This window comes from Salmo salar, chromosome 10, assembly GCF_965601325.2.
Source record: "Salmo salar chromosome 10, fSalSal1, whole genome shotgun sequence".
In the NCBI taxonomy this organism is placed as follows: Eukaryota; Metazoa; Chordata; class Actinopteri; order Salmoniformes; family Salmonidae; genus Salmo; species Salmo salar.
In genome coordinates, this window is record NC_138300.1 from 84,372,909 (window position 1) to 84,395,671 (window position 22,763).

Genomic DNA, 22,763 nt, shown 5'->3' on the forward strand with positions numbered 1-22,763 from the left:
CTTACTTGCCGTATTCTCATACACTAAGTCATCTCACAACCCAGAATCAAATCTTCTGGCTAGCTAGCTAGCCTATTGTAAGTTACCTGTGGGTTTTGTTTGCTCTGAACATTTTGTGCATGTCTTATCTTGACTCAGAAGTGAAGATCTCTGTGTGTAATTGACATTTAATTAATGTGACAATTATTCACCCTGCGTTTCTGTTTGTACTGTAGGGAGATCATGTGTTCCAGCAGCAGTCACCAGACGAGCTAAACAGTACAGCCGGATCCAGTGACATCATCAACACGTCAGCGCACACAGCTTTACACCCCCAACACAGCCATGCCCACCTCGCGGGAGGGGCGTGGCCTTGTCCGAACGGCCAGCCAGAGGAAGGGGAGGCGGGCCCTGCTCAGGCAGCAGTAAAGGACTCTGTGAAGGCGTTGGATAAAAGAAGTGAAGCTGCAGCACAGCGGCGGAAGAGGGAGGGTGAGACTCAAGCTTTCAGCACACCGTCCTGTGGAAACCAGCAGGAGGAAGCTGATAGAGAGAGGACAGGCATAATCACTGCCAGGCAGAGCAGCAAGGCAGGGCGCCGTAAAAGGAACAAGGAAGAGAGAGAGAAGAGGAGAGCAGAGACTGAGACGGGCGATAAGGCTGCTGCTTTTCCGACGACGGTTACGCCAGCCATGGGCCACGCACAGTCCCAGGAACACACGGAACACCCGGAAGTCAAGCATTGGCCCTTGGAGACTGGGGAGAGGAGTACAGGCAACAGCAGTGGCAGCTGTGGGGACACGAGGGCTCAAAAGACTATGGAAAGGCAGGGAGAGCCTGACAACATCGAGGAGATGGATTGTAGAGCACCCTGGGCTCAGATAGTGGCTGGGGCTCCTGTGGAGAACGGGCAGCACGGCGGACATGGCGGCGAGGTGGAGTACGCGGAAGCCACCTCTGAATGTACTCTGCAGACAATGACAGGAGCTGTGAGCCGCCATCAGGCACAGGCTGCACAGTCACAAGACCCCGAACAAAGACAGGAAATCACCACAGCGGTGACGAGTTATTCTGAGGAGCAGGATTTGGCCAATAACAGCAGCCAGACCCGGGGGTCTGAGACTGAAAGAGGTGGTGATTGTGGCGGCACACACGAGAGAAAGAGAGAGGCAGGAAACCCCAGCCAACAGACTAACGGTAGCACTGAGTCAGCCAGCAGCCGAAGTGGAGAGACTGACACAAACAGCATGAAGCAGAGCCCCAGTATGACAGAGGGAGAAAGCGAGAGCAGCCGTTCACACGGACCCAGTAGCGTTACAGCACCAGAGCCCAGTGAGCAGGTCCTGGATCAGACAGCGGAGGGCACAGTGGAGGTAGTGGTACCACCACCACAGCATAACCAGGACGGAGCCCACAGCCAGGGCCACGAGGCTGGGCAGAAATGGGAGGAACAGGCGTCCACCGACTCAGCCAGAAGGACAGCTGAGGATGGAGAGAGGCCGAGCGTAGAGAAGTGGACCATGGGGCCACAGCACTCTGATGATGTCACAGACCTCACACCCTCTCGTGAGGAGGAGGAACTCGTCCAATCGGATAGTTGCTCCGCGGACAAACTGTCTGAAGAGGGGACAGTCACAGGAGAGGAGACCCCTGCAAAGAAGAAGGTGTCTGTACAGTGGGCATCGTTAGAAGAGGCAGACTCTCTGCCGTGTAGGGAGGAGATAGCAGCCACAGCTGTAGCAGTGGTGGCCATAGCAGTAGCAGCTGCTGTAGCAAACATAGAACAATGCAACTCCAACTCAATGCTGGAGGCAAGCCGTGTACCGGAGGCTGTTGACGGCCAGAGTGAGAATCAGACTGGACCCAAAGACACTGCACCAAGGTCAGGGGTCACTGTGTCTGAGGCCACTGAGACCCTTACCTTGGACGGGGGTCCTATTGTCTCACCTGGAGAGTTACAGGGGGATGTGATGGACAAGAACCCCTTAAAGGGAGAGGATGAGCCTCATCTTCTACAAGGAGAGGAGAGCAGTGACCTATCCGAAGCCAGACCTGGGAACGAGAATGAAGTGGAGGCCAGACTAGCAGGCCTGAGCCTGACCCAGGGAGAGAGTGTAGAAGCCAGCAGAGAGTGTGGAGACTCCCACCCTCAGACAGACATGTTGTTACATGATGAAAGGGCTGTGGACAGACAGAGCGATGAGGTCATCACATCCTCCTCCACTATCTCCCCAGAGAGATCCTCAGAGCTGACACATCAGGAGACCATTCCAGAGAGACCGGCCACACCTGCAGATTTACATACAGTCAGTGACTCTGACAGTGGTACGGCCCAGAGTCCAGAGCTGACTTCCCTCTCGGAGCTAGACAGTGAAACAGGCCCGGGTGAGGAGAAGCGCAGCTTCTCAGTGGAAGTAGACGGTGGATTTTCCTTGGGCCTGCAGTCCCCAGACACACTGGCCAGCCTGGATGGAGTGAGTGAGAGAATGCTGGATACTAAAGCGGAGTGTTCTGAAGCTTTGAGACCACTTGATAAGTCTGTGAAAGGTAAGGCCACACAATGATAAAACAATGGTAACTGCCCATGGCCCTTTTATAGCTTGATGTTGCTATGCTTTTGCTTTGCTCACCTATATATTCATTAATATAGATGAATAAGAAGAAACCATTTATTTGAAAAATTTCATTCAAGGACTCATAAGTAAGCATTTCACAGTTGTATTTGGCGCATGTGACAAATACAATTTGATTTGATTTGATTTGATGACTAGTTAGTAGAGCTGTGAAGCTGCCTTCCCCGAAGTATTTCGCTTACGTCGGGGATTTCGCTACACAACGCTCCTGTGGATTGTTCTAAAACCATTATTTGGTCAACGGTAATAGCTTATGCATTATGTCGACTCAAGCTCTGAAAGTATCTGTGCCAGTTCAGCTGTCGGCTGCTGTGTGAGGGAGCCACTCTCAGCGCTCAGAGGAGGGGAGAAGCACAAGCATATGACCGTTACTCAAAATGCAATTGTGGGAAAATTACCATTTTCAAAAGCAGCTACTGTTGTTCGAGTTTTTTTTCCCCCACAAGGAAATTGGTTAGGGGATTGTGGATCTCTCTCCGTCCGTTAATACGTTAGCATGTTTGTATGTTAGCCGCAGACAACATCTCAGAAAACACAGGGCCGATTTTGTTGAAATTTAGGTGAATGACGCGTGGTGCCATAGAGATCCGGCATTTACACAATTATACTGATTGGCCCAAGGGGGGCGCTGCATCATTCGTGGGGGATGACATGTTTACTGTTGTTGATTTATCATTATCGCCAAAAAATTGTCAATTTATCGTTTTTTTTTTTCCATATCGTCCAGTTGCACTAGTTAGTACAAGCTCAAATTCAAGTAGATTTGGGTCATGAGGAAAATCTGAAGCTCACTTTTCATGTACATAAACCCTTTACTATATATCCTTTACTTTATATCCCAGCTGCTATATTCAGGCCTGGTGTGCATTTTTTGCGTCTTTCTTAACTGCACCGCCTTTTCTGTGTGAGCACACTGTCGTATGACTCTCAGCATGTGACCATTAGTTCAGCTATGCCTGAGCTCTTACCGTTGCTAAAAGGGGATATGCTAGGGTGACCATACGTTCTCTTTTTCCCGGACATGTCCTCTTTTTGGACCTAAAAAAATGCGTCCTGCCGGGATTTCTAAATCGACCAAAATGTCCGGGATTCGGCTTTTGCTTTCTACAGTCGCAATTCATTGTGTGCGTTTTTGGGGTTTTGCATTGCTTTGACCTTTCTCTTTAGGTCCCGCCTTCTCACACGCCACCATTGGTGGGTCATGTAGGCCTACCCAAACATTGGTCAAACTGCATTTCAATCATTACCCTCACCATGGCAACAGCCAAGAGACAGAGCAGCAGCTTGCTTGTCAACAGTGGCACATGGCTCCAGAACAACGTAAAAATGCCCAAACGCAAATGTAAATTCACAGACGATTTACAGAGAAAATTCCCGTGTTTTCGTCTTGGTCGGGATCCGTGTGAAGCAGAATGCATGACCTGCAAAGCTGGCACGTACGTGTCAGTGTCAAATAAAGGTGCCTAGAAGCCCACATAAGCTCCGCAAAACACAAAATTGCAGCTAAAGGAGAGAGTTCGTCAGGTAAATTAACTGACTATTTTGTGAGAGCAGGTAAAACAGAAGATGCTGTTACTGCTGCGGAGGGAGTTTCTGCATTCCACAACACGAAGTATCACAATAACTACCGATCAATGGACTGCACGTCTGCCTTGTTAAAAAAAGGCTTTCCCTGATTCCGAGACTGCGCGAAAATGTTCAAGCGCTCGTACTAAGACCGAAGCAATTGTTAACGCTGTGATAGCACCACATTCTGTCGACATAGCCCAGAAAGCACTAGAAGACATACCTTACTGTGGTGTTTCTACTAATGGGAGCAATCACGGTGCTGTGAAAATATTCCCTCTGCTTATTCAGTATTTTGATTGGAAGAATGATGGCGTGAAAAGTAAATTAGTCGAAGTTAAAACACTCCAAATGAGACAGCTGATACTAGGGTGACCATACGTCCTCTTTTTCCCGGACATGTCCTCTTTTTTGAAAACTAAAATATGGTCACCCTATATGATATGCTGTCATTTGTCATGGCATTCTATGGAGGTTGAACCACAGAATATTTACCTCAAAACAGAAAGTAGATTATATAGAAGCTTGATTTTCAGGAGAAACATTATATGAGACTCTCTGGCTAGGCTTGGGCAGTATTCAGATTGTCATACCTTCATACCGACCTTGTGCCATAGCGGGATATTCCGTAATACCAGCACTGAACACAAGGGGCGCTATTTTCAAACAACACTTAGCGTCTGTAATCTGAAGGTTAGCAATGCTAACAAGTACATGTAACATTACATAGAGGATGCTAACTAAATGCTAACGAGCGCAATGCGAACATTTTATACAGTCTCTGACCTAAACTATTTGCAGGACAGACATCCCAACTCATAAAGTTTTACAATGAACTCAGAAATGCTACTCGCAGTTTACTGCACGCACAAAACAAATATTAGACAGCAAGGCTCTTGATCCAGGAGGGGATTCTCTGCTGTTAGGACTTTGGAAGAAGCTAACCAACCACTTAGCTAGATAGCTAACTAGATACTAAATTAGCAAACAAAATGCACAACTACAGAGCATTTAGCACATTTTAGCCCGTTAACTTAATAGTTATAAGATATATAGCTGGCAAACATTTAGTTGTGAATTCCATACTGTAAGTAATTCACCTGAGTGTGCTGCACTACAGTGAGTGACTAACAAGGCTCCGGTCTCTCGTGTGCTTATAAAGAAACACCACATGACTGGGGATTACCGGTAAACTTCATAATGAAAGATTATGTGGCAGATTTAAATTAAGATTGCGATCTTCTTTATCTCCTAACCTATAGAACAAGTTGACTGAAGGAATTTACTTTAAGTACAGTAGTTTTAAATATTTGAATTTATTCAAACACTTCAGAGAAATTGTTTTAACGGTATTGAAAAACCATCCTGTGGCTATTTCCAAATACCCCGGTATACGGTATATATGGTACACCACCCAAGCCTATCTCTGGCCTCTCGTCCCTGAGTCAGTCTGAAAAGGTCAAAGGCTCCATGTCAGTCATCTAGAGAGCTGTGTGATTGTGAATGGGGCTGTGTGTGTGTGTATTCACGTATCCAAGCAGCAGTACAATGATCTCACCAGACCTTACAGTAGGCTCTGAAAATAAAGGTATCCTTCCACTCAGAGCCTTCCCTATCTTGGCAGTCTGTGAGCACATGGCTACACCCAGGCCTTTTCCTGTCTGGATTGGAATATGGAACAGAATAGATCCTCTGATTCTACACTGATGTAGTATAAATATTTGTTTTACCTTTATTTAACTAGGCAAGTCAGTTAAGAACAAATTATTATTTTCAATGACAGCCTAGGAACACTGCCTTGTTCAGGGGCAGAACAACAGATTTGTACCTTGTCAGCTCAGGGATTTGAACTTGCAACCTTTCGGTTACAAGCCCAACACTCTAACAACTAGGCTACCCCGCCGCCCCAAATAGAGATCATTGTCCTCTCTTCATGCATGACAGCTTGTTTATTGTTGCTTTTCAAACGGCTGCAAGGCATATGCTGTTTATACATTAGATACTACTGGTATGATTCATTATTTTGAGTTCATATTTTGAACTTGAGTTGAAATTAAGTTTTCATTTACGGAGAGGATACTGTGTTAGTTTGTTCATAGGGTCAAAGGGTCAGGTTCCGTATTTGTCTGTGTCATACATGTGTCATACCTGTGTCATACTGTATCTCTCCCCAGACAAAGACACGGTCTGTCCAGCCCAGGGAAAAGAGAAGGGAAAGAAGGAATCTCTCTCATACACGGAAGACTCTACACTGGTGAGTTAACGTTTCAAGTTTCAAAGTTTATTCGCCACATGCACACGTGGAAAACAGTACAGTGAAGTTGATACTTTGAGAGCTCATTGCCAACAATGCAGTGATAGTAATAATAATATAGACAATAATAGAAAATATAGAAAACATAAAAAAATAAATACATAAATAAACAGACGCCTCACAAGTCCTCAACTGGCAGCTCCATTAAATAGTACCCGTAAAACAACAGTCTCAAAGCTGCCAGTTGAGGACTTGTGAAGCGTCTGTTTCTCAAACTAGACACTCTAATGTACTTGTCCTCTTGCTCAGTTGTGCACCGGGGCCACCCACTCCTCTTTCTATTCTGGCTAGAGACAGTTTGCGCTGTTCTGTGAAGGGAGTAGTATACAGTGTTGTACGAGATCTTCAGTTTCTTGGCAATTTCTCACATGGAATAACCTTCATTTCTCAGAACAAGAACAGACTGACGAGTTTCAGAAGAAAGTTATTTGTTTCTGGCCATTTTGAGCCTGCAATCAAACCCACAAATGCTGATGCTCCAGATACTCTACTAGTCTCAAGAAGGCCAGTTTTATTGCTTCTTTAATCAGCATTACAGTTTTCAGCTGTGCTAACATAATTGCAAAATGGTTTTCTAATGATCAATTAGTCTTTTAAAATGATTAACTTGGATTAGCTAACACAACGTGCCATTGGAACACAGGAGTGATGGTTGCTGATAATGGGCCTCTGTACGCCTATGTACATTCAAAATCTGCCGTTTCCAGCTACAATAGTAATTTACAACATTAACAATGTCTACACTGCATTTCTGATCAATTTGATGTTATTTTAATGGACAAAAAAATTGCTTTTCTTTCAAAAACAAGGACATTTCTAAGTGACCCCAAACTTTTGAGTAGTGTAGATGTAAACAGGAGTAATAGTGACCAGTAGCAGAATAAATAAATAGATACTAAATGTAAAAGCGTAATCAATGAACAGCAGCGTAATGGCAGTAATACATCTAGTCAATGATCATTATTATCATTATATCATGTTTTTATCAATTTACAGATCGAAAAACTCTTGGTACTCTAATGATTTGGAACATAAGTAAAACTCTGACTCCTGTCCCCACAAATCAGTTGAAGTCACATATAGTCTGATTAATGTAACATTTTTCATGACTGGGAGATCATTTGTTTCTGGGAAGCGATTATCTCATCGCTGTTCCATGCCAAGCATTCCCACCTGACCTCACTAAATAAACCCTTTTTTTTCATGTTGTTAGCGTTCACTTTTGGGAAAGTCCGTACAAACATGACGCACTTCTCGGCCTGACGAGCTGAACTCTTCCTTCTAAAGGTCAGGTGGGCAGATATGTGAAATCTGTGGCCACGTGGTTCACCGTGTGTGTGTGTGTGTGTGTGTGTGTGTGTGTGTGTGTGTGTGTGTGTGTGTGTGTGTGTGTCTGTGCGCGTGTGTGTGTGTGTCTGTGCGCGTGCGCCCTACCTTGTTTAACCAGGAGGAGAGAAATAAAAGATGACCTCACCGTATCTTCTCTCCCCTGAGAGGAGTGATATGAGGGGTGAGAAACAAGCCGTAGAGAGGGAGGCAGAGATAACACAGTCCCACTGACAGTAGCTGCAGAAGCAGTGTGAAGGCAGAGAGGAAGGAAGGAAGTGTCTGATTAGCAGCAGGAGACATCCACACCAGCAGGTCAGGGCACTGCCCTCCCACGCAGCTCTAGAAGCACACCTTTTCCTATGGGAAGCCATATTGTTTCCTACCGTTGTCATTCTCTGTTTCTGACTACCTGGTTCTGAAAGGTGACCTTCTATTGTTTAATAGGTCTCATGTTATGGTGAGGGACTGACCGTGCAGTTGTGGGCAGGCATCCTCTGTAATTTTCTTTGTGATTCTCTATGACTTTCTTGGGTTGTTTTGTGTGGTGCGGAATTGTCAGCATAGTCCACATGGCCTATGTGACTGAGATGATGTCATACTGTGCTTCAGCCATGTCATATCTCTGTTGCGATCACGCCGCAATTTGCAGGCAACTTTCTTCTGGTATGATAATTGTCTTCATGCAAGAAGGATTAGGTGTATTGGTTCAGCGGTGATTTAGTTCTGCAATTCACCCCCCTCTTGTGAATGTGGCTAAGCTGTGCTGCTTATCTGGAGAGTGGCATGTAGACAGGGCCACTGTCACAGCTCTCTCTTGGCCAGACTCCCTCTGTACTACATTGTTAGCCTTTGAGAGGAATTACACTGTAACTCTGGAGGACTGTCTTATAAGAAGCTCACCAGGTAAAACACAACAGCCAGCCAGACAGCCAAAAGTCTGTGCCACGTAAACCACATAGTCTCAGAGGAGAAGAATGTTTCAAAACTCTTCTATGAAGATCTTTTTCAACGTACTGAGTCTAGTTCCAGTTAGAGAATTAAGAGGAAAAGTAGTGTACTCTGAATGTCTATCAGACTCAGATGTAACCAACGCTGTGGGTACCACAACGCTTAGTACGAGGATCAGGGTACCCCTGATTTTTAATGTCAGTTAGAAAATCGAAACAGAGTTTGTAGACATGATGTATACAGTAACTTGCTATGAAAAGCCAACTGACATTTACTCCTGAGGTGCTGACCTGTTGCACCCTCTACAACCACTGGGATTAATATTATCTGACCCTACTGGTCATCTATGAACATTTGAACATCTTGGCCATGTTCTGTTATAATCTCCACCCGGCACAGCCAGAAGAGGACTGGCCACCCCTCATAGCCTGGTTCCTCTCTAGGTTTCTTCCTTGAGTTCTGGCCTTTCTAGGGAGTTTGTCCTAGCCACCGGGATTCTACATCTGCATTGCTTGCTGTTTGTTGTTTTAGGCTGGGTTTCTGTACAGCACTTTGTGACATCTGCTGATGTAAAAAAAAGGGCTTTAGAAATAAATACAATTGATTGATTGACTATGAGACAGCTTAAGATTGGGTGCAGTGCAGGACTCATTCATGTCTTCCTATTAGCAGCTGTTGAAGGTCCATGCCGGGGCCTGCTCCGCTCACTGCTCTTCCACCTGAAACAAATATCTGCCAGTGCCAGCCAGTGAGAGTGAAAGCAGATGCCATTTCGCAGATCCTTTCAGTCTAATTCAGTTTGATCCAGCAGTGTTCCTCATTGTTCTGTTGATGGAATCACGTCATTGGTGTCTGCCTCGCTGATTATGACAACCTGTCAGAGACAACCTGTGAGCTGCTACAGAGTGGAGGAGCTGCATGGAATAAGAATTTGGTGCTAACGTTAGTCGCCAGTAGAGGGCAGTCTAACATCAACTGGAGCCGGATTTTGGTCGATAGACTCGGCACCAGAGGTCTGTTTGAACGTGTTTGATGGCCGAAGTTTTCAACGATAAATGGAGAATGTACACAAAACAACGTAGAGTACTACAGTTCAGAATTAGTATGGACATTACATTGCTATAAAATGTGATGCAGAATGTTTGGTTAATTTATTTGTATGATGCAACACAGCATTTAGTGCCAATGAGTTTGATTGAGGTACAGTTGAGTAATCTTCGTAAAACAGAACTGTGAGTACTGCAGAGAGCAGCCAGGAAAGGAGGAAGTCCTGAAAGACGGACAGACTGCTTCTGCTGCCTGCCAAAACCATAATGAATGTTCCTGCCAGCTCTGTGTGTCCTCAGGCACCCCCTAGTGTTGTGTTCTGGTATAACTACCTCCCGATGTGTACTGCATTTCAAACTGTTAACAAGAAAAATACAGATTACATTAAAAAAAATATTTTTGCCAGAAAGTTTGGTTCAGTAATATATTGCCTGTCTTAATCTTGCAGAGGCGTTCTTGACAGCCTGCATTCTAGTCAGGAATTGTGTTGGTTTATGATTTTTGAGTTTTCACAGGTTACCAAACCAACCATGATGAGACTGTTATAAATCTGCCACTCTTCCCTACTGCAGCGGATTGGGCTGCCTGGCCACTGTAGGTCCTGCGGCTGCTCAGTGCATAAAAGGATTAAAATAAAATGTTCCTCCATATTGTTTGGTTTGGGGGAAAGCAGGGGGGTAGCTGGTTGCAGTGAATTCTTCAGTGAGTCTGTTCATCGCTCACTGAACCTGACTAGGGTGGGTCTGGCCGTCTGTGTGTCTCTTTACCCATTCATCCTCCTCTCTGGTTTCTCTTCCCCTTCCTCTGTAGTTGTACAGCAGGATATGAGGACACACGCATCCGTGCAGTTTGTTCCTCTCTCTCTCTCTCTCTCTCTCTCTCTCTCTCTCTCTCTCTACCTAGGTCTTGTTGACTACAGGTCCGATACCTGCCCAGAACTCCATAGGTGCCCAGTCTCAGACCTTCTGTGTTTGTATGCATCGGGGCCCTTCACGGAGCCCCCCTCTCCCCTCCACCACCTCTCTCAACTCACCCTGACCCACAGCCTTTTATGTCCATTGATCCTTCTCTCAGTGGAGTAGCACCCACACGCCACTATGTTTACTGAGTAGGCAGCACGTAACATGGTACACTTATTGACATTTTGTCATACAGCCACATTTTAGGTTGCTATCAGAGACTTTGATGTGATTTCTGCATTCTTAACTGTTTGGAATAGGTTGTTATTTACTGTAGACGTGTGTTGAGAGTTTGTTGTGGTATGCATAGTGGTTGTACAGCATGACAATAGAAGCCAGTCCTTGGTTAGCACAAAGAGAGGCTAGAGGAAATCAAGAAGTGTTGATCAACCCCCCCCGTAGTGGTTTTAACCAATGAGAATTGCCATTCAAGAAAAATCCCCTAAACATGATTAGCATGTCATGTATCTGGGTCTGTTGTTTTCCTCTCATAATGTTACAAGCCGTGTGCCCTGGGGAATAGTAGGAATTGGGGCAAGTTGCTCTTGTTTCCAGGGGTTGTGTTTTGTTCCACTCAGCTGCCCAGACGTGTTAGGACCGAAGGAGCCCCAACCCTCTCTTTCTCTCTCTCTCTCTCTCTCTCTCTCTCTCTCTCTCTCTCTCTCTCTCTCTCTCTCTCTCTCTCTCTCTCTCTCTCTCTCTCTCTCTCTCTCTCTGTCTCTCTTTCCCCTCTCTCTCTACCCCTCTCTCTCTCTTTCTCTCTGTGTGTGCGCACGTCATGTGGACAGTTTGTAATGGTTGCCATGGTTCCAACTGTTTGTCCGTTCCATTGATGACTGTCTGCAGATGTGGAGTTTGTTTTCCCCCTGCTCAAGTCTTTCACACAGCGAACACTTCTGCATTCTCCTCTGCTTCTGCACCCAGGGTTTGAGAACATGTTACATGCATGGAGATTCCAATTCTAAGCGATATGCTTGGGGTGTTTTTGATCACGAGGACCATGTTTCTACTTAAGTAAAGATAGAAGACGTATGATTTGAATTCCTAAAGGTATTGTCCTTATTAGTAGTGTTATTACATCAAACCTATGGGACAAGCAACGGCAGTTGATAATGTCTCTAGTCAGAGTTTATCTTATCTTTTCCTCCTCGCTGCACAGTGTGTAGGAGAGCATCCGTCTTCTGGAGCCAGCCAGTATGCAGGTCGTGCATCACAGTGGCTTCTCTCATGGCTGGCTGCCTTAGCCTGTTTCCATAGACACTCTCTCCCTGCCGCTCAGCATCACAGCACCCACTGGGTACAGCGGTTCAACTCGTCGCCACACGGAGAAACGGGGGGGGGGGGGGGGAGGAAATAGATGCAGATTGAAGAGAGGATAAGAGGAGTTGAAATTTAGCAGAAAATGGAAAGAGATGAATAGGGGAAAGGAGAGAAGAAAAAAAACGGCAGTGAAAGAGAGGAGAGGAGGGAGGAGTGTGTGTGAGAGAGGGAGAAGGAAAAGAAGGGAGGGTCAGACTGAGGGGCTGGTTCTGCGAGCAGATGTGGGAAGAGTTGCTCATTTTCCCCAAACTTCACAAAGGACTCCACAAGCCTGAGCTTCATGTTGGAATCTAGCGCCTTTCTGTTAATAACCACTACTTTTCACTGCCTGGAAAGATGTATGAGCGACACAAGCGGAGGTATAGTCTGCGTGGAAAGGGGGAGAGAACAGTGGATGTCGTTTTGATAAAGGTACGAATGGACAGAGAATCTTTTTACTTGCCACATGTGTGAGGGAGCGCTCTATGCCTGTGGATGTGGTCATGGAAGAGAGAAAAAAAACGGGCTGTAGGTTTTCTTAGCAAATTTCGTGACGGGTTTTCATCTAGCTTTTCTTCTCTGCTGTATCCGTGTGGTAACAACTGAGATTTCACATCTACACTGGGAAGATGACTGTCACCACAAAGAGAGTCATTTACTCTCTTTGTGTGTATTAGTATTTGTCCGGATGTGTCTAATTGTTAGCCGTTCTTCAGTGTGTGCTCAGTATGTGTGGAGTGTTTGTGAGCAGTTAGTAGGTGGGCTCACTGGCAGCCTTGAGGAGTGTGCTCTCAGGGTGGACTTTGTCTTTGGATGGAGAATGAAGGCCTGCTGGCCAGATCTCAGGAATAGGTCCATGCTCTTCTCTCTCTCTTTCTCTCTCTCTCTCTCTCTTTCTCTTTCTTTCTTTCTCTCCCTCTTTCTCTCTCTCTTTCTTTCTCTCATTTCCTCTGTCCCTCTTTCTCCCTCTCTCTCTTTCTTTCTCTGTCTCCTCTCGCTCCCTCCTCCTCTCAATCTCTTTTTCCCTCTGTTTACTTTGGATGACACTTCGTCTGTGTGCAAAATGTGAGTCACGGAATACAATGCTAGGATTCTGAATGTGATGCATATTCTGCTGTCTGTGCGTGTGGGGATTGTATATAATTTATGTAAACCTTGTGTAAATTCCTCTGTCTGTGTTCTGTCTCCAAATGTTGTCTGTTGCTAGTGGCACCATATCTGATTGTGATCGGTTTTTCCTCAAGTATCACGTCAAAGCCTGCCTCATCTAGCTCAACAGATTCGTTCGATCAGGTCCTGTTTCTCCACAGAGACACACAGCTACAAGCTCCGAACTCAGGAAAACCCTGAATTTGTTTTCTGCGAAAACACAATGGAACGGCGGTGCTTTCAGCATAAGGCAAGGGAGGTGTTTCAGATCAGTGCTCCACCTAACCACTCAGGTTTTAAGTCATATTTTCAGCATCTCTTCACCACCACTTTGAGCATCTCTCTGTGCTTTAGCTGGGTGGGACTGGGAACAGCGCTGGAATTCCAGTGGAATGTGGGCTCTGGGTTGGTGAATATATATATATATATATATATGTATGTATGTATGTATGTATGTATGTGTGTGTGTGTGTGTGTGTGTGTGTGTGTGTGTGTGTGTGTGTGTGTGTGTGTGTGTGTGTGTGTGTGTGTGTGTGTGTGTATATATGTATATATATATGTATATAAATATATATATGTATATGTATATAAATATGTGTGTGTGTGTACTTGTAAGGAAGGGCACTGTATCTGTATCTGAGAGAGCCCAGACCAAAGCAGAACAGCAGAGCATGTTTGGAGCGCTTGGACAGAGTAGAGTGGCCTGTGGATTTGAGGTTTGTGATAAGAGGCCAGGCTGCATCTCTGGGGCCAGGCGTCAGGCTCTATCTTTGGGCATGGAACCTGGGAATTCTCCCCTCTGCTCTCCATCATCTCTGGGTGTCAGAACCCAGGCCAGACTAGTTTTGGACAGGCATGATGCTGGACTAGATTTGGATGGCTTCAATACAGAGGGGAAGGGATCTGCTTAAGAGATGACTTCTTCCTAAAGGATGTCATTATGCACAGGTTTGTTAGATTTCAAAGGGAATAGACAAGATGGTCCATATTAGATGGCCCTATTGCAATTCCACCCCCAAAATGAAGAGGAATTGTGGTCAGATCAAATCTCCCCTTCCTTAGCCTTGGTTCTCCCTCTCAGGCTGTGTGCCGTGTTCCCTGAAGGGCGAGGAGGGCAGAGTGAACTTGGTGACAGATAGACCAGGGCAGAGCGTCTCTCGAGTCCAACTCCTGGGAGAAAACATGCATGAAATGTTTTTCTCCAGCTATGTCTCTGCTTCAGAATAACTCCACCTATTCCAAGGGCGTGTTTTGATTGTTTGGGCCTAAATTAAGCTTGGCAGTGTTGTTGTTTCTGTCTGCACTGTAAGTACTGTAGCAAAGCACTTAAATGTAGCTCTCTCCAAGGACATTCCTCTCCCTTGCTGTGCCTCTGAGTCATGCCAGACATTGGCTGTCACTGTGGAAAGTGCAAGTCTGAAGTCTGCCATTCCTTATATTGGGTTTATTTTCACCAGTGACTTCCTTCTCCACCCACATGTATCCATTTATAGCTGATCATCTCCTTTTCCCAGGCAGCGCAGGAGACTGATCTACTAGGCAGCGCAGGAGACTGATCTACTAGGCAGCGCAGGAGGCTGATCTACTAGGCAGCGCAGGAGACTGATCTACTAGGCAGCGCAGGAGACTGATCTACTAGGCAGCGCAGGAGACTGATCTACTAGGCAGCGCAGGAGACTGATCTACTAGGCAGCGCAGGAGACTGATCTACTAGGCAGCGCAGGAGACTGATCTACTAGGCAGCGCAGGAGGCTGATCTACTAGGCAGCGCAGGAGACTGATCTACTAGGCAGCGCAGGAGACTGATCTACTAGGCAGCGCAGGAGACTGATCTACTAGGCAGCGCAGGAGGCTGATCTACTAGGCAGCGCAGGAGACTGATCTACTAGGCAGCGCAGGAGACTGATCTACTAGGCAGCGCAGGAGACTGATCTACTAGGCAGCGCAGGAGGCTGATCTACTAGGCAGCGCAGGAGACTGATCTAGGCAGCGCAGGAGGCTGATCTACTAGGCAGCGCAGGAGACTGATCTACTAGGCAGCGCAGGAGACTGATCTACTAGGCAGCGCAGGAGACTGATCTACTATATAAATGCATGCGCTCATCTACGTTTGTACCAGTGACAATTGTAGAATAGAATAAAATAGATTCGAACAAACTATTATCCATTGTTGGATAAGAAGGGAAATGTGTCCGTACCTGAACATGTTGTGTATGATATGTACACATGTTCTATATTGTACGTTACATGTGTTTGTCTGGTGTGTGTGTCTGCTGGGCTTCTGGAGGATAAGAGTGTAGTGTTCTCCCTCCGCCCAGCGCTGCAGGGCACACAGAGGCTGCTCAGTGCTGCACTGGGCTGTAGGCAGGCCCATCAATGAGGCCTTGTGCATTGTCCACTAGCCACTTCAAGACTGTACAGAACCCTGGTAAAGAAGCCCCCTGCCCCCACATTCTACTAGTGGGGGAAAGACAATTAACCACAAGCCTGGGGAAATCCACATGTTTTCACATTCCCTACAGAAGAGAGACATGTACACATATACTTTGTTCTCTCTCCCACTCCTTCTCTCTCCCATTCCTACCACTCTCTCTCTCTCTCTCTCTCTCTCTCTCTCTCTCTCTCTCTCTCTCTCTCTCTCTCTCTTACGCACACATAACAAAAATGCGTACGGTCTTTAATGAGTTTAAGGCTTTTAAATATAATTAACTTTTACAAGACTCAATCAGTTCTGCCATCAAGTCAGTTGTCACCAATAATGAACGTCAGTGCACTTGTCTTTATTGCTCAAGAAAGCAATGGAATTACTCCATAACTTAATCGTCAGGTCATAAATCATAGTAACCAATGGATCCTTTGTTCAGGGTTTCCTAATGGTTCCATTGTACTGTCTGTTTCATTCTCCGGCCCCTCTGTCTGCGAAACCGTTTAGTCCAGACAGATAACTGACTGACTGATATATTTCCACTATAACAAAAAGATCCCAACCTTCTTGAGCTTTCTTTTCTTGGTGGTGGAAACCAAATAGACAGTGAACTAGAATTTTATACTTCGTCATTTTTGACCCCGTAACCTACAAGTCTGTTTGAGTAGTGTCTGTTTGAGCCTTCGGAGCGAAGATATACTGAGCTACCTCCTGAGGTTTATGTGTTCTGTATTCGATATCTCTTGATTACAGTTGCTCTGAAAATTAGCGCAAACCAATTGCAAAATCACGTATACGCTGTTAGCTAAATGCTAACGAGCGAAAACGAACATAACCTAAATGCAAAGACAGGCAAATCCAACTCGTAAAGTTATATATAAGCATAGCTTGTAGCTACCAAATGTAATTTTTGGTGAGTGGGGATATTTACAAGCGAAAGTGAAATTGTGCAAATTAACAAAGTTGTGATGTATGCTTTTCTGAAGGAAAAAAACACTAGAAGGAAGCACAGGGAAAAAATGGCAACTGTAGAGAGAACTGATCCAGAGGTTTTTGACTTCTGGCAGAAAGCCATTATAAGACATCTGATGGCAAACATTTAGTTGTGAATTGCGTACAGCACAATTGTAACTTCATCACCTCCTGCGCTCTGCACAAGAGACTCGCCAATAGATATAGAACACTATGGACGTTCTCCCGTTGTGCTAAAGCTAACGCTTTCTCCCGTTACGCTAACGCTTTCTCCCGTTGTGCTATTTACAAACAGACACGTGACTGGCTCAACTGGGGAACTACAGTAAGCTTTATAATATTTGTGACAGGTGAAATGAAGAACGAAATCTGCTTTATCGCCTAAGGTATTGCACAAGTTGACTGCGGGTAATAACTTAAAAAGTAGCTACAAATATTCAAATGTATTTAAAAACTTAAAAGAAACAGTTTTGACGGTATTTACATTTTCCAAATACCCCAGTATACTGTATATACAGTATACCTCAACAAGCCTAGTCAACACTAAGGCCATCTATAGACAATATAGGAATGGTAAAGGCCTTAATTAAAGTTTTGTGATAAACCATGCTTATGTCCTGATGTGGGTAATCTGTAAGTGATAAAAACATGTTGAGATGTGACCGTGGGTCGTCTGTCTATCTGACCATGGGTTGTGTATTGTGACAAAGCCATTGTGTGGTCTGAGAGGACAGTATCTCTAGGTCACGTGTCCGTATTGTTCCCCTGGCCCGGTTCTGAGCAGCAGCAGCTGTGTGTGATTGGACGGACACAGAGAGGGGCGACGCCCACCCCCCCTGTGTCACGACACTGAGACCCTGTCCCTCTGAGCAGGGGCGGAACAATAAGGCCATGTATCAGCAGCCGTGTGTGTGTGTGTATGTGAGGGGAGAATTTCCTGGATACACACACAAACACCTCAACATACACACACACACACACACACACACACACACACACACACACACACACGCAGTCACACTTGCATGCACGAGTGCATTCGCATATGTACTCATGTAAACACACTCACACGCAAGCAGGCACACACACACATACACACTTATTACAAACACACGTACATGAACACATGTACAAGACGTGGGAGGATTGGCTCTGTAGTTGGCGACCTGATCACATGATGAGTGGTCTGCCAATGGGTGTGATGTCTGGTGCTGATGATGGATGATGAGGAACAGACGGTGGGCTGTATGAATCTACTCTCTGTCCTCATGGAAGTCTCCATGGCCAAGTTCTCAATAAACCCCTCCCTGGAGAAGTGTAATTGTTGTTGTTAGAGAAGTGTCGTTGTTGTAGTTAGAGAAGTGTGGTTGTTGTAGTTAGAGAGGTGTAGTTGTAGTTAGAGAAGTGTGGTTGTTGTAGTTAGAGAGGTGTAGTTGTAGTTAGAGGTGTAGTTGTAGTTAGAGAGGTGTAGTTGTTGTAGTTAGAGAGGTGTAGTTGTTGTAGTTAGAGAGGTGTAGTTGTTGTAGTTAGAGAGGTGTAGTTGTTGTAGTTAGAGAGGTGTAGTTGTAGTTTGAGAAGTGCAGTAGTTGTAGTTTGAGAAGTGCAGTAGTTGTAGTTAGAGAAGTGCGTTTGTTGTAGTTAGAGAAGTGTGGTTGTTGTAGTTAGAGAAGTGTGGTTGTTGTAGCTGGAGAGGTGTAGTTGTTGTAGTTGTAGTTAGAGAAGTATGCTTGTTGTAGTTAGAGAAGTGTGGTTGTTGTAGTTAGAGAAGTGTGGTTGTTGTAGTTAGAGAAGTGTGGTTGTTGTAGTTAGAGAAGTGTGGTTGTTGTAGTTAGAGAAGTGTGGTTGTTGTAGTTAGAGAAGTGCAGTTGTTGTAGTAATAGAAGTGTAGTTGTTGTAATTAGAGAAGTGTGGTTGTTGTCATTAGAGAAGTGTGCTTGTTGTAGTTAGAGAAGTGTGCTTGTTGTAGTTAGAGAAGTGTGCTTGTTGTAGTTAGAGAAGTGTGCTTGTTGTAGTTAGAGAAGTGTAGCTGTTGTAGTTAGAGAAGTGTAGCTGTTGTAGTTAGAGAAGTGCAGTTGTTGTAGTTAGAGAAGTGCAGTTGTTGTAGTTAGAGAAGTGCAGTTGTTGTAGTTAGAGAAGTGCAGTTGTTGTAGTTAGAGAAGTGCGGTTGTTGTAGTTAGAGAAGTGCGGTTGTTGTAGTTAGAGAAGTGTAGTTGTTGTAGTTAGAGAAGTGTAGTTGTTGTAGTTAGAGAAGTGTAGTTGTTGTAGTTAGAGAAGTGTAGTTGTTGTAGTTAGAGAAGTGTAGTTGTTGTAGTAATAGAAGTGTGGTTGTTGTAGTTAGAGAAGTGTAGTTGTTGTAGTTAGAGAAGTGTGGTTGTTGTAGTTAGAGAAGTGTGGTTGTTGTAGTTAGAGAAGTGTGGTTGTTGTAGTTAGAGAAGTGTGGTTGTTGTAGTTAGAGAAGTGTGGTTGTTGTAGTAATAGAAGTGTAGTTGTTGTAATTAGAGAAGTGTGGTTGTTGTCATTAGAGAAGTGTGGTTGTTGTCGTTAGAGAAGTGTGGTTGTTGTAGTTAGAGAAGTGTGGTTGTTGCTGTTAGAGAAGTGTGGTCAACTATTGTTTTGGGGTTTTAATAAGGGAATCTACTAGAAAAAGTAATAGTTCTTCTCTGTTCACTCTGTTTTAATCTGAGGGTTGGGTGGTGTTCTTCCTCCTCCATTCTGTTCTTACTGCCATCTGAGCAATGAACACTGATCATGAGGCGGCAGGTAGCCCAGCGGTCAGAGAGGCGAGCCAGCAACCTGAGGGTTGACAGTTTGAATCCTGGGTCCGTCTAGATGCCATTGCCTGCTGTTGTGCCCTTGAGCAAGACACTTAAGCCCCCACAACAACCGCTCCCTGAGTGCCCAGTGTGGCCTAGAGCCTCAGACTGCTAGCAGCTGTCAGCTGAATGTCAATCAGGCCTGATGTTTACATGTGGGCAGAATTCCTCTCCGACTCCCAGTCCAAGTTCCCAGCAGCAACACGTATGGTGAGCAGCAGCTAGAGCTCAGCACAGCCAGTTCCAGACACAGAGAGAGAGAGCCTACTGAAGGCTGAGTGTAGCAGACCTGGGCCCAGGGTATAGGCCAGATGTGGGCCTGGTGAGTCAGATCGAGGCACAGTCCCACTGTTTATGGTCTTTCATTCACGTGATTAGATTTTCTCTACCTGCAAGAATGTATTTTCTTCTCCTTCTATGCAAAGCTGTGTTCTGTGGTAGGTCTGCTGTGTTCTGTGGTAGGTCTGCTGTGTTCTGTGGTAGGTGTTCTGTGGTAGGTCTTTTGTGGTAGGTCTTCTGTGTATTGTGGTAGGTCTTCTGTGTTCTGTGGTAGGTTTTCTGTGATAGGTCTTCTGTGTTCTGTGATAGGTCTTCTGTGTTCTGTGGTAGGTCGTCTGTGTTCTGTGGTAGGTCTTCTGTGTTCTGTGGTAGGTCTTATGTGTTCTGTGGTAGGTCTGCTGTGTTCTGTGGTAGGTCTGCTGTGTTCTGTGGTAGGTCTGCTGTGTTCTGTGGTAGGTCTTCTGTGTTCTGTGGTAGGTCTTCTGTGTTCTGTGGTAGGTTTTCTGTGATAGGTCTTCTGTGTTCTGTGGTAGGTCTTCTGTGTTCTGTGGTAGGTCTTCTGTGTTCTGTGGTAGGTTTTCTGTGTTCTGTGGTAGGTCTTCTGTGTTCTGTGGTAGGTTTGGGTCTTCCAAAGTAGAGGCCATCAATATTAATGTCCTGAGACTAATACTATTGTATATCGTCTGACTGTTCTATAACACCAACCTGCCAAGGCAGCATGGTTGAGAATACTAGGAATTCTTCTCAGGTTCTTAGGTTTATGAAAATAGAAAATACGTAGAAAACTTGCGGTTGGTGTATATTCAGTAGTCATTTTGTTTCTCCACCCCAAAAATATGCTTACCGCTACTTTACTAAAGACATCTGTTGTATAAGTTCGGTCTTGTTGATCCCAAATGTATTTTTGTTTCTAGATCCACAGAGAGAAGGAGACATTCTACCCTGTCCAGCCCTGCACTGATCCTACATTACAGGTGAAGACCACCATCACAGAATCCACAGGTAAGTCAAAATATGATGATGAAAAAAGGTGCTATCTAGAACGTTAAAGGGTTCTTCGGCTGTCTCCATAGGAGCACCCTTTGAAGAACCATTTTCTGTTCTAGGTAGAACCCTTGTGGTTCCAGGTAGAACCCTTTTTGGGTTCCATTTGCACCCTTTCCACAGAGTATTCTACATGGAACCCAAAAGGGTTCAATCTGGAACCAAAAAGGGTTCTCCTATGGGGACAGCAGAGTAAAAGAACTCTGTGTCTTCCAGGCAGCTTGTCAGAATAATTTGTATTGACCAATACCAGGCATGGCATGACCAATGCTGAGTTTATTTCTGCCAGGCAGTCAGTTATCATACAGGTGATATATGAGAGAGAAGAGCAGAAATTATGATTAGGAGGGTTGTCAGGGGTATGGAGGTCCTTGCTTGGATCATGGAAGAGCACTTGTCAGAATATAATTTGATTTCTGGAAGATCTCAGTTGGAAAGACCAGGTTGTAACTTCATTTCAGAGGATTGAGATGTACTATAGAGAAGAGAGCAGGGCTCTGTAAGAGTAGTGAAAGGCTTAAAATGGTAAGGTCATTGATTCAGATAAGATGGGGATGGCATGGACCTGCTTTCATCTGAACTTCTGTCCCTACTGTACCATGTGTCCCCAAAGTATCAATCAATGTATCTCGTACCTGTAGACTAGGTTAGCATGTTGTACATGTTGTGCAACCCTACCACCTGTGATGTCTGAAGAAGATAGTGTTCACATCTGTGCGAGATCAGTTTGAAGAAAATACCTTATGTCATAGGAATTAGACTAGTGTTCACATCTGTGCAGAGATCAGTTGCCATCATCGCTTAAAAAGTATCCATATCACTGCATTGTCCTTAGCATCTCTGTATCTTTGTCCCCTCCCTTTTAGACGCTTCCAGTCCCACCGTTCTGGTTGCTAGGCCAAACAATGACAAAATAGCAACCCACTCATAAACAATAAAATCCTTCTTGTCAAAATACAAAAAGAGCTTGTCATTTTTTATGCATCTGATGTCATCAACATCATACCCAAGAGGATCGCAACTATCAATGCAACACAGCTTTGCAGCACGTTTTTCTTCCTGATCATGTGAAAGGAAGACACAGAAAAATGTTAGACTCCAGCCACCCAAGCCATAGACTGTTCTCTCTGCTGCCGCACAGAAAGCAGTACCGGTGCATCAAGTCTGACACCAACAGGCCCCTGAACAGTTTCTATCCCTAACTTAATAGCTAACAAAATGGCTACACGGACAATCTGAGTTGACCCTATTTTTCACTGTCTTTATGCAGTCAAACTCCATGTGACCGTTTAGTCACGGTAATTAGGCTTCTCCAAGCTCCGATGCTGCTGATGGTCATTAGTAGCCTACCAAACTTGCTAACTGCCTGGTACTCGGCACTCTATTGTCCCTCTAATCACTCTGACATCAATGCAAATGTAATCAGAGCCCATGAGCTCATGTTGCGCAACATTTTTATAGGCTATGTAATTGCGTGAGAAAACAGAGTGATGGCCTCTACTAAAAAGAGGAAGATCCCATCAGCTTTCTATAGGCTAGGTGTACTACATTTATTTCTCAACTTTCCTAATATTAATCACATTGCTTCTCTTTACAACAGGAGTGTAGCCTACCTGGCTGGCATGAAAATGAACCACAGGAAACGCGTCCTTCATTCGCTATTTAAGTGCATAGATTACATTTATGTTTCCGCTGCCCCTGTTTCGATACAGGTGAATGATAATGGTCCATTCTAAATCATAACAAAATGTCACACATATATTATTTACTATATGTAAAGACAAGATTAAACCAAGAATAGTCTGATGGGTGACAATATTAGCCTATCAATTGTGAATTATATATTATCACTTATGAATGATGCCCAGCATAAGAAACAATGCCTTTTTTTGCGCCTTTTCTAATCATAGTCACACACCTCATGTAGCTTATCCCATAGGCCTATACGTTTTGATAAGGTTTGTATCTGAAGTAACTAAAGTGGCCAAATAACTTCTTAAAATGAAG

At 44.8% G+C, this 22,763-nt stretch overlaps 1 protein-coding gene across 8 annotated transcripts in view; it reads left to right on the forward strand.

The window, feature by feature from the left end:
* Positions 1-22,763, forward strand: part of akap13b (A-kinase anchoring protein 13b) — a 97,418-nt gene that overhangs the window by 44,411 nt on the left and 30,244 nt on the right. For all 8 annotated transcript variants that reach the window (XM_014124442.3, XM_014124440.3, XM_014124441.3 and 5 more), the window contains exons 7-9: positions 216-2,526; positions 6,353-6,432; positions 20,627-20,714. In XM_014124442.3, coding sequence (XP_013979917.3) covers positions 216-2,526; positions 6,353-6,432; positions 20,627-20,714 — 2,479 coding nt within the window. The remainder of the gene's footprint in view (positions 1-215; positions 2,527-6,352; positions 6,433-20,626; positions 20,715-22,763) is intronic.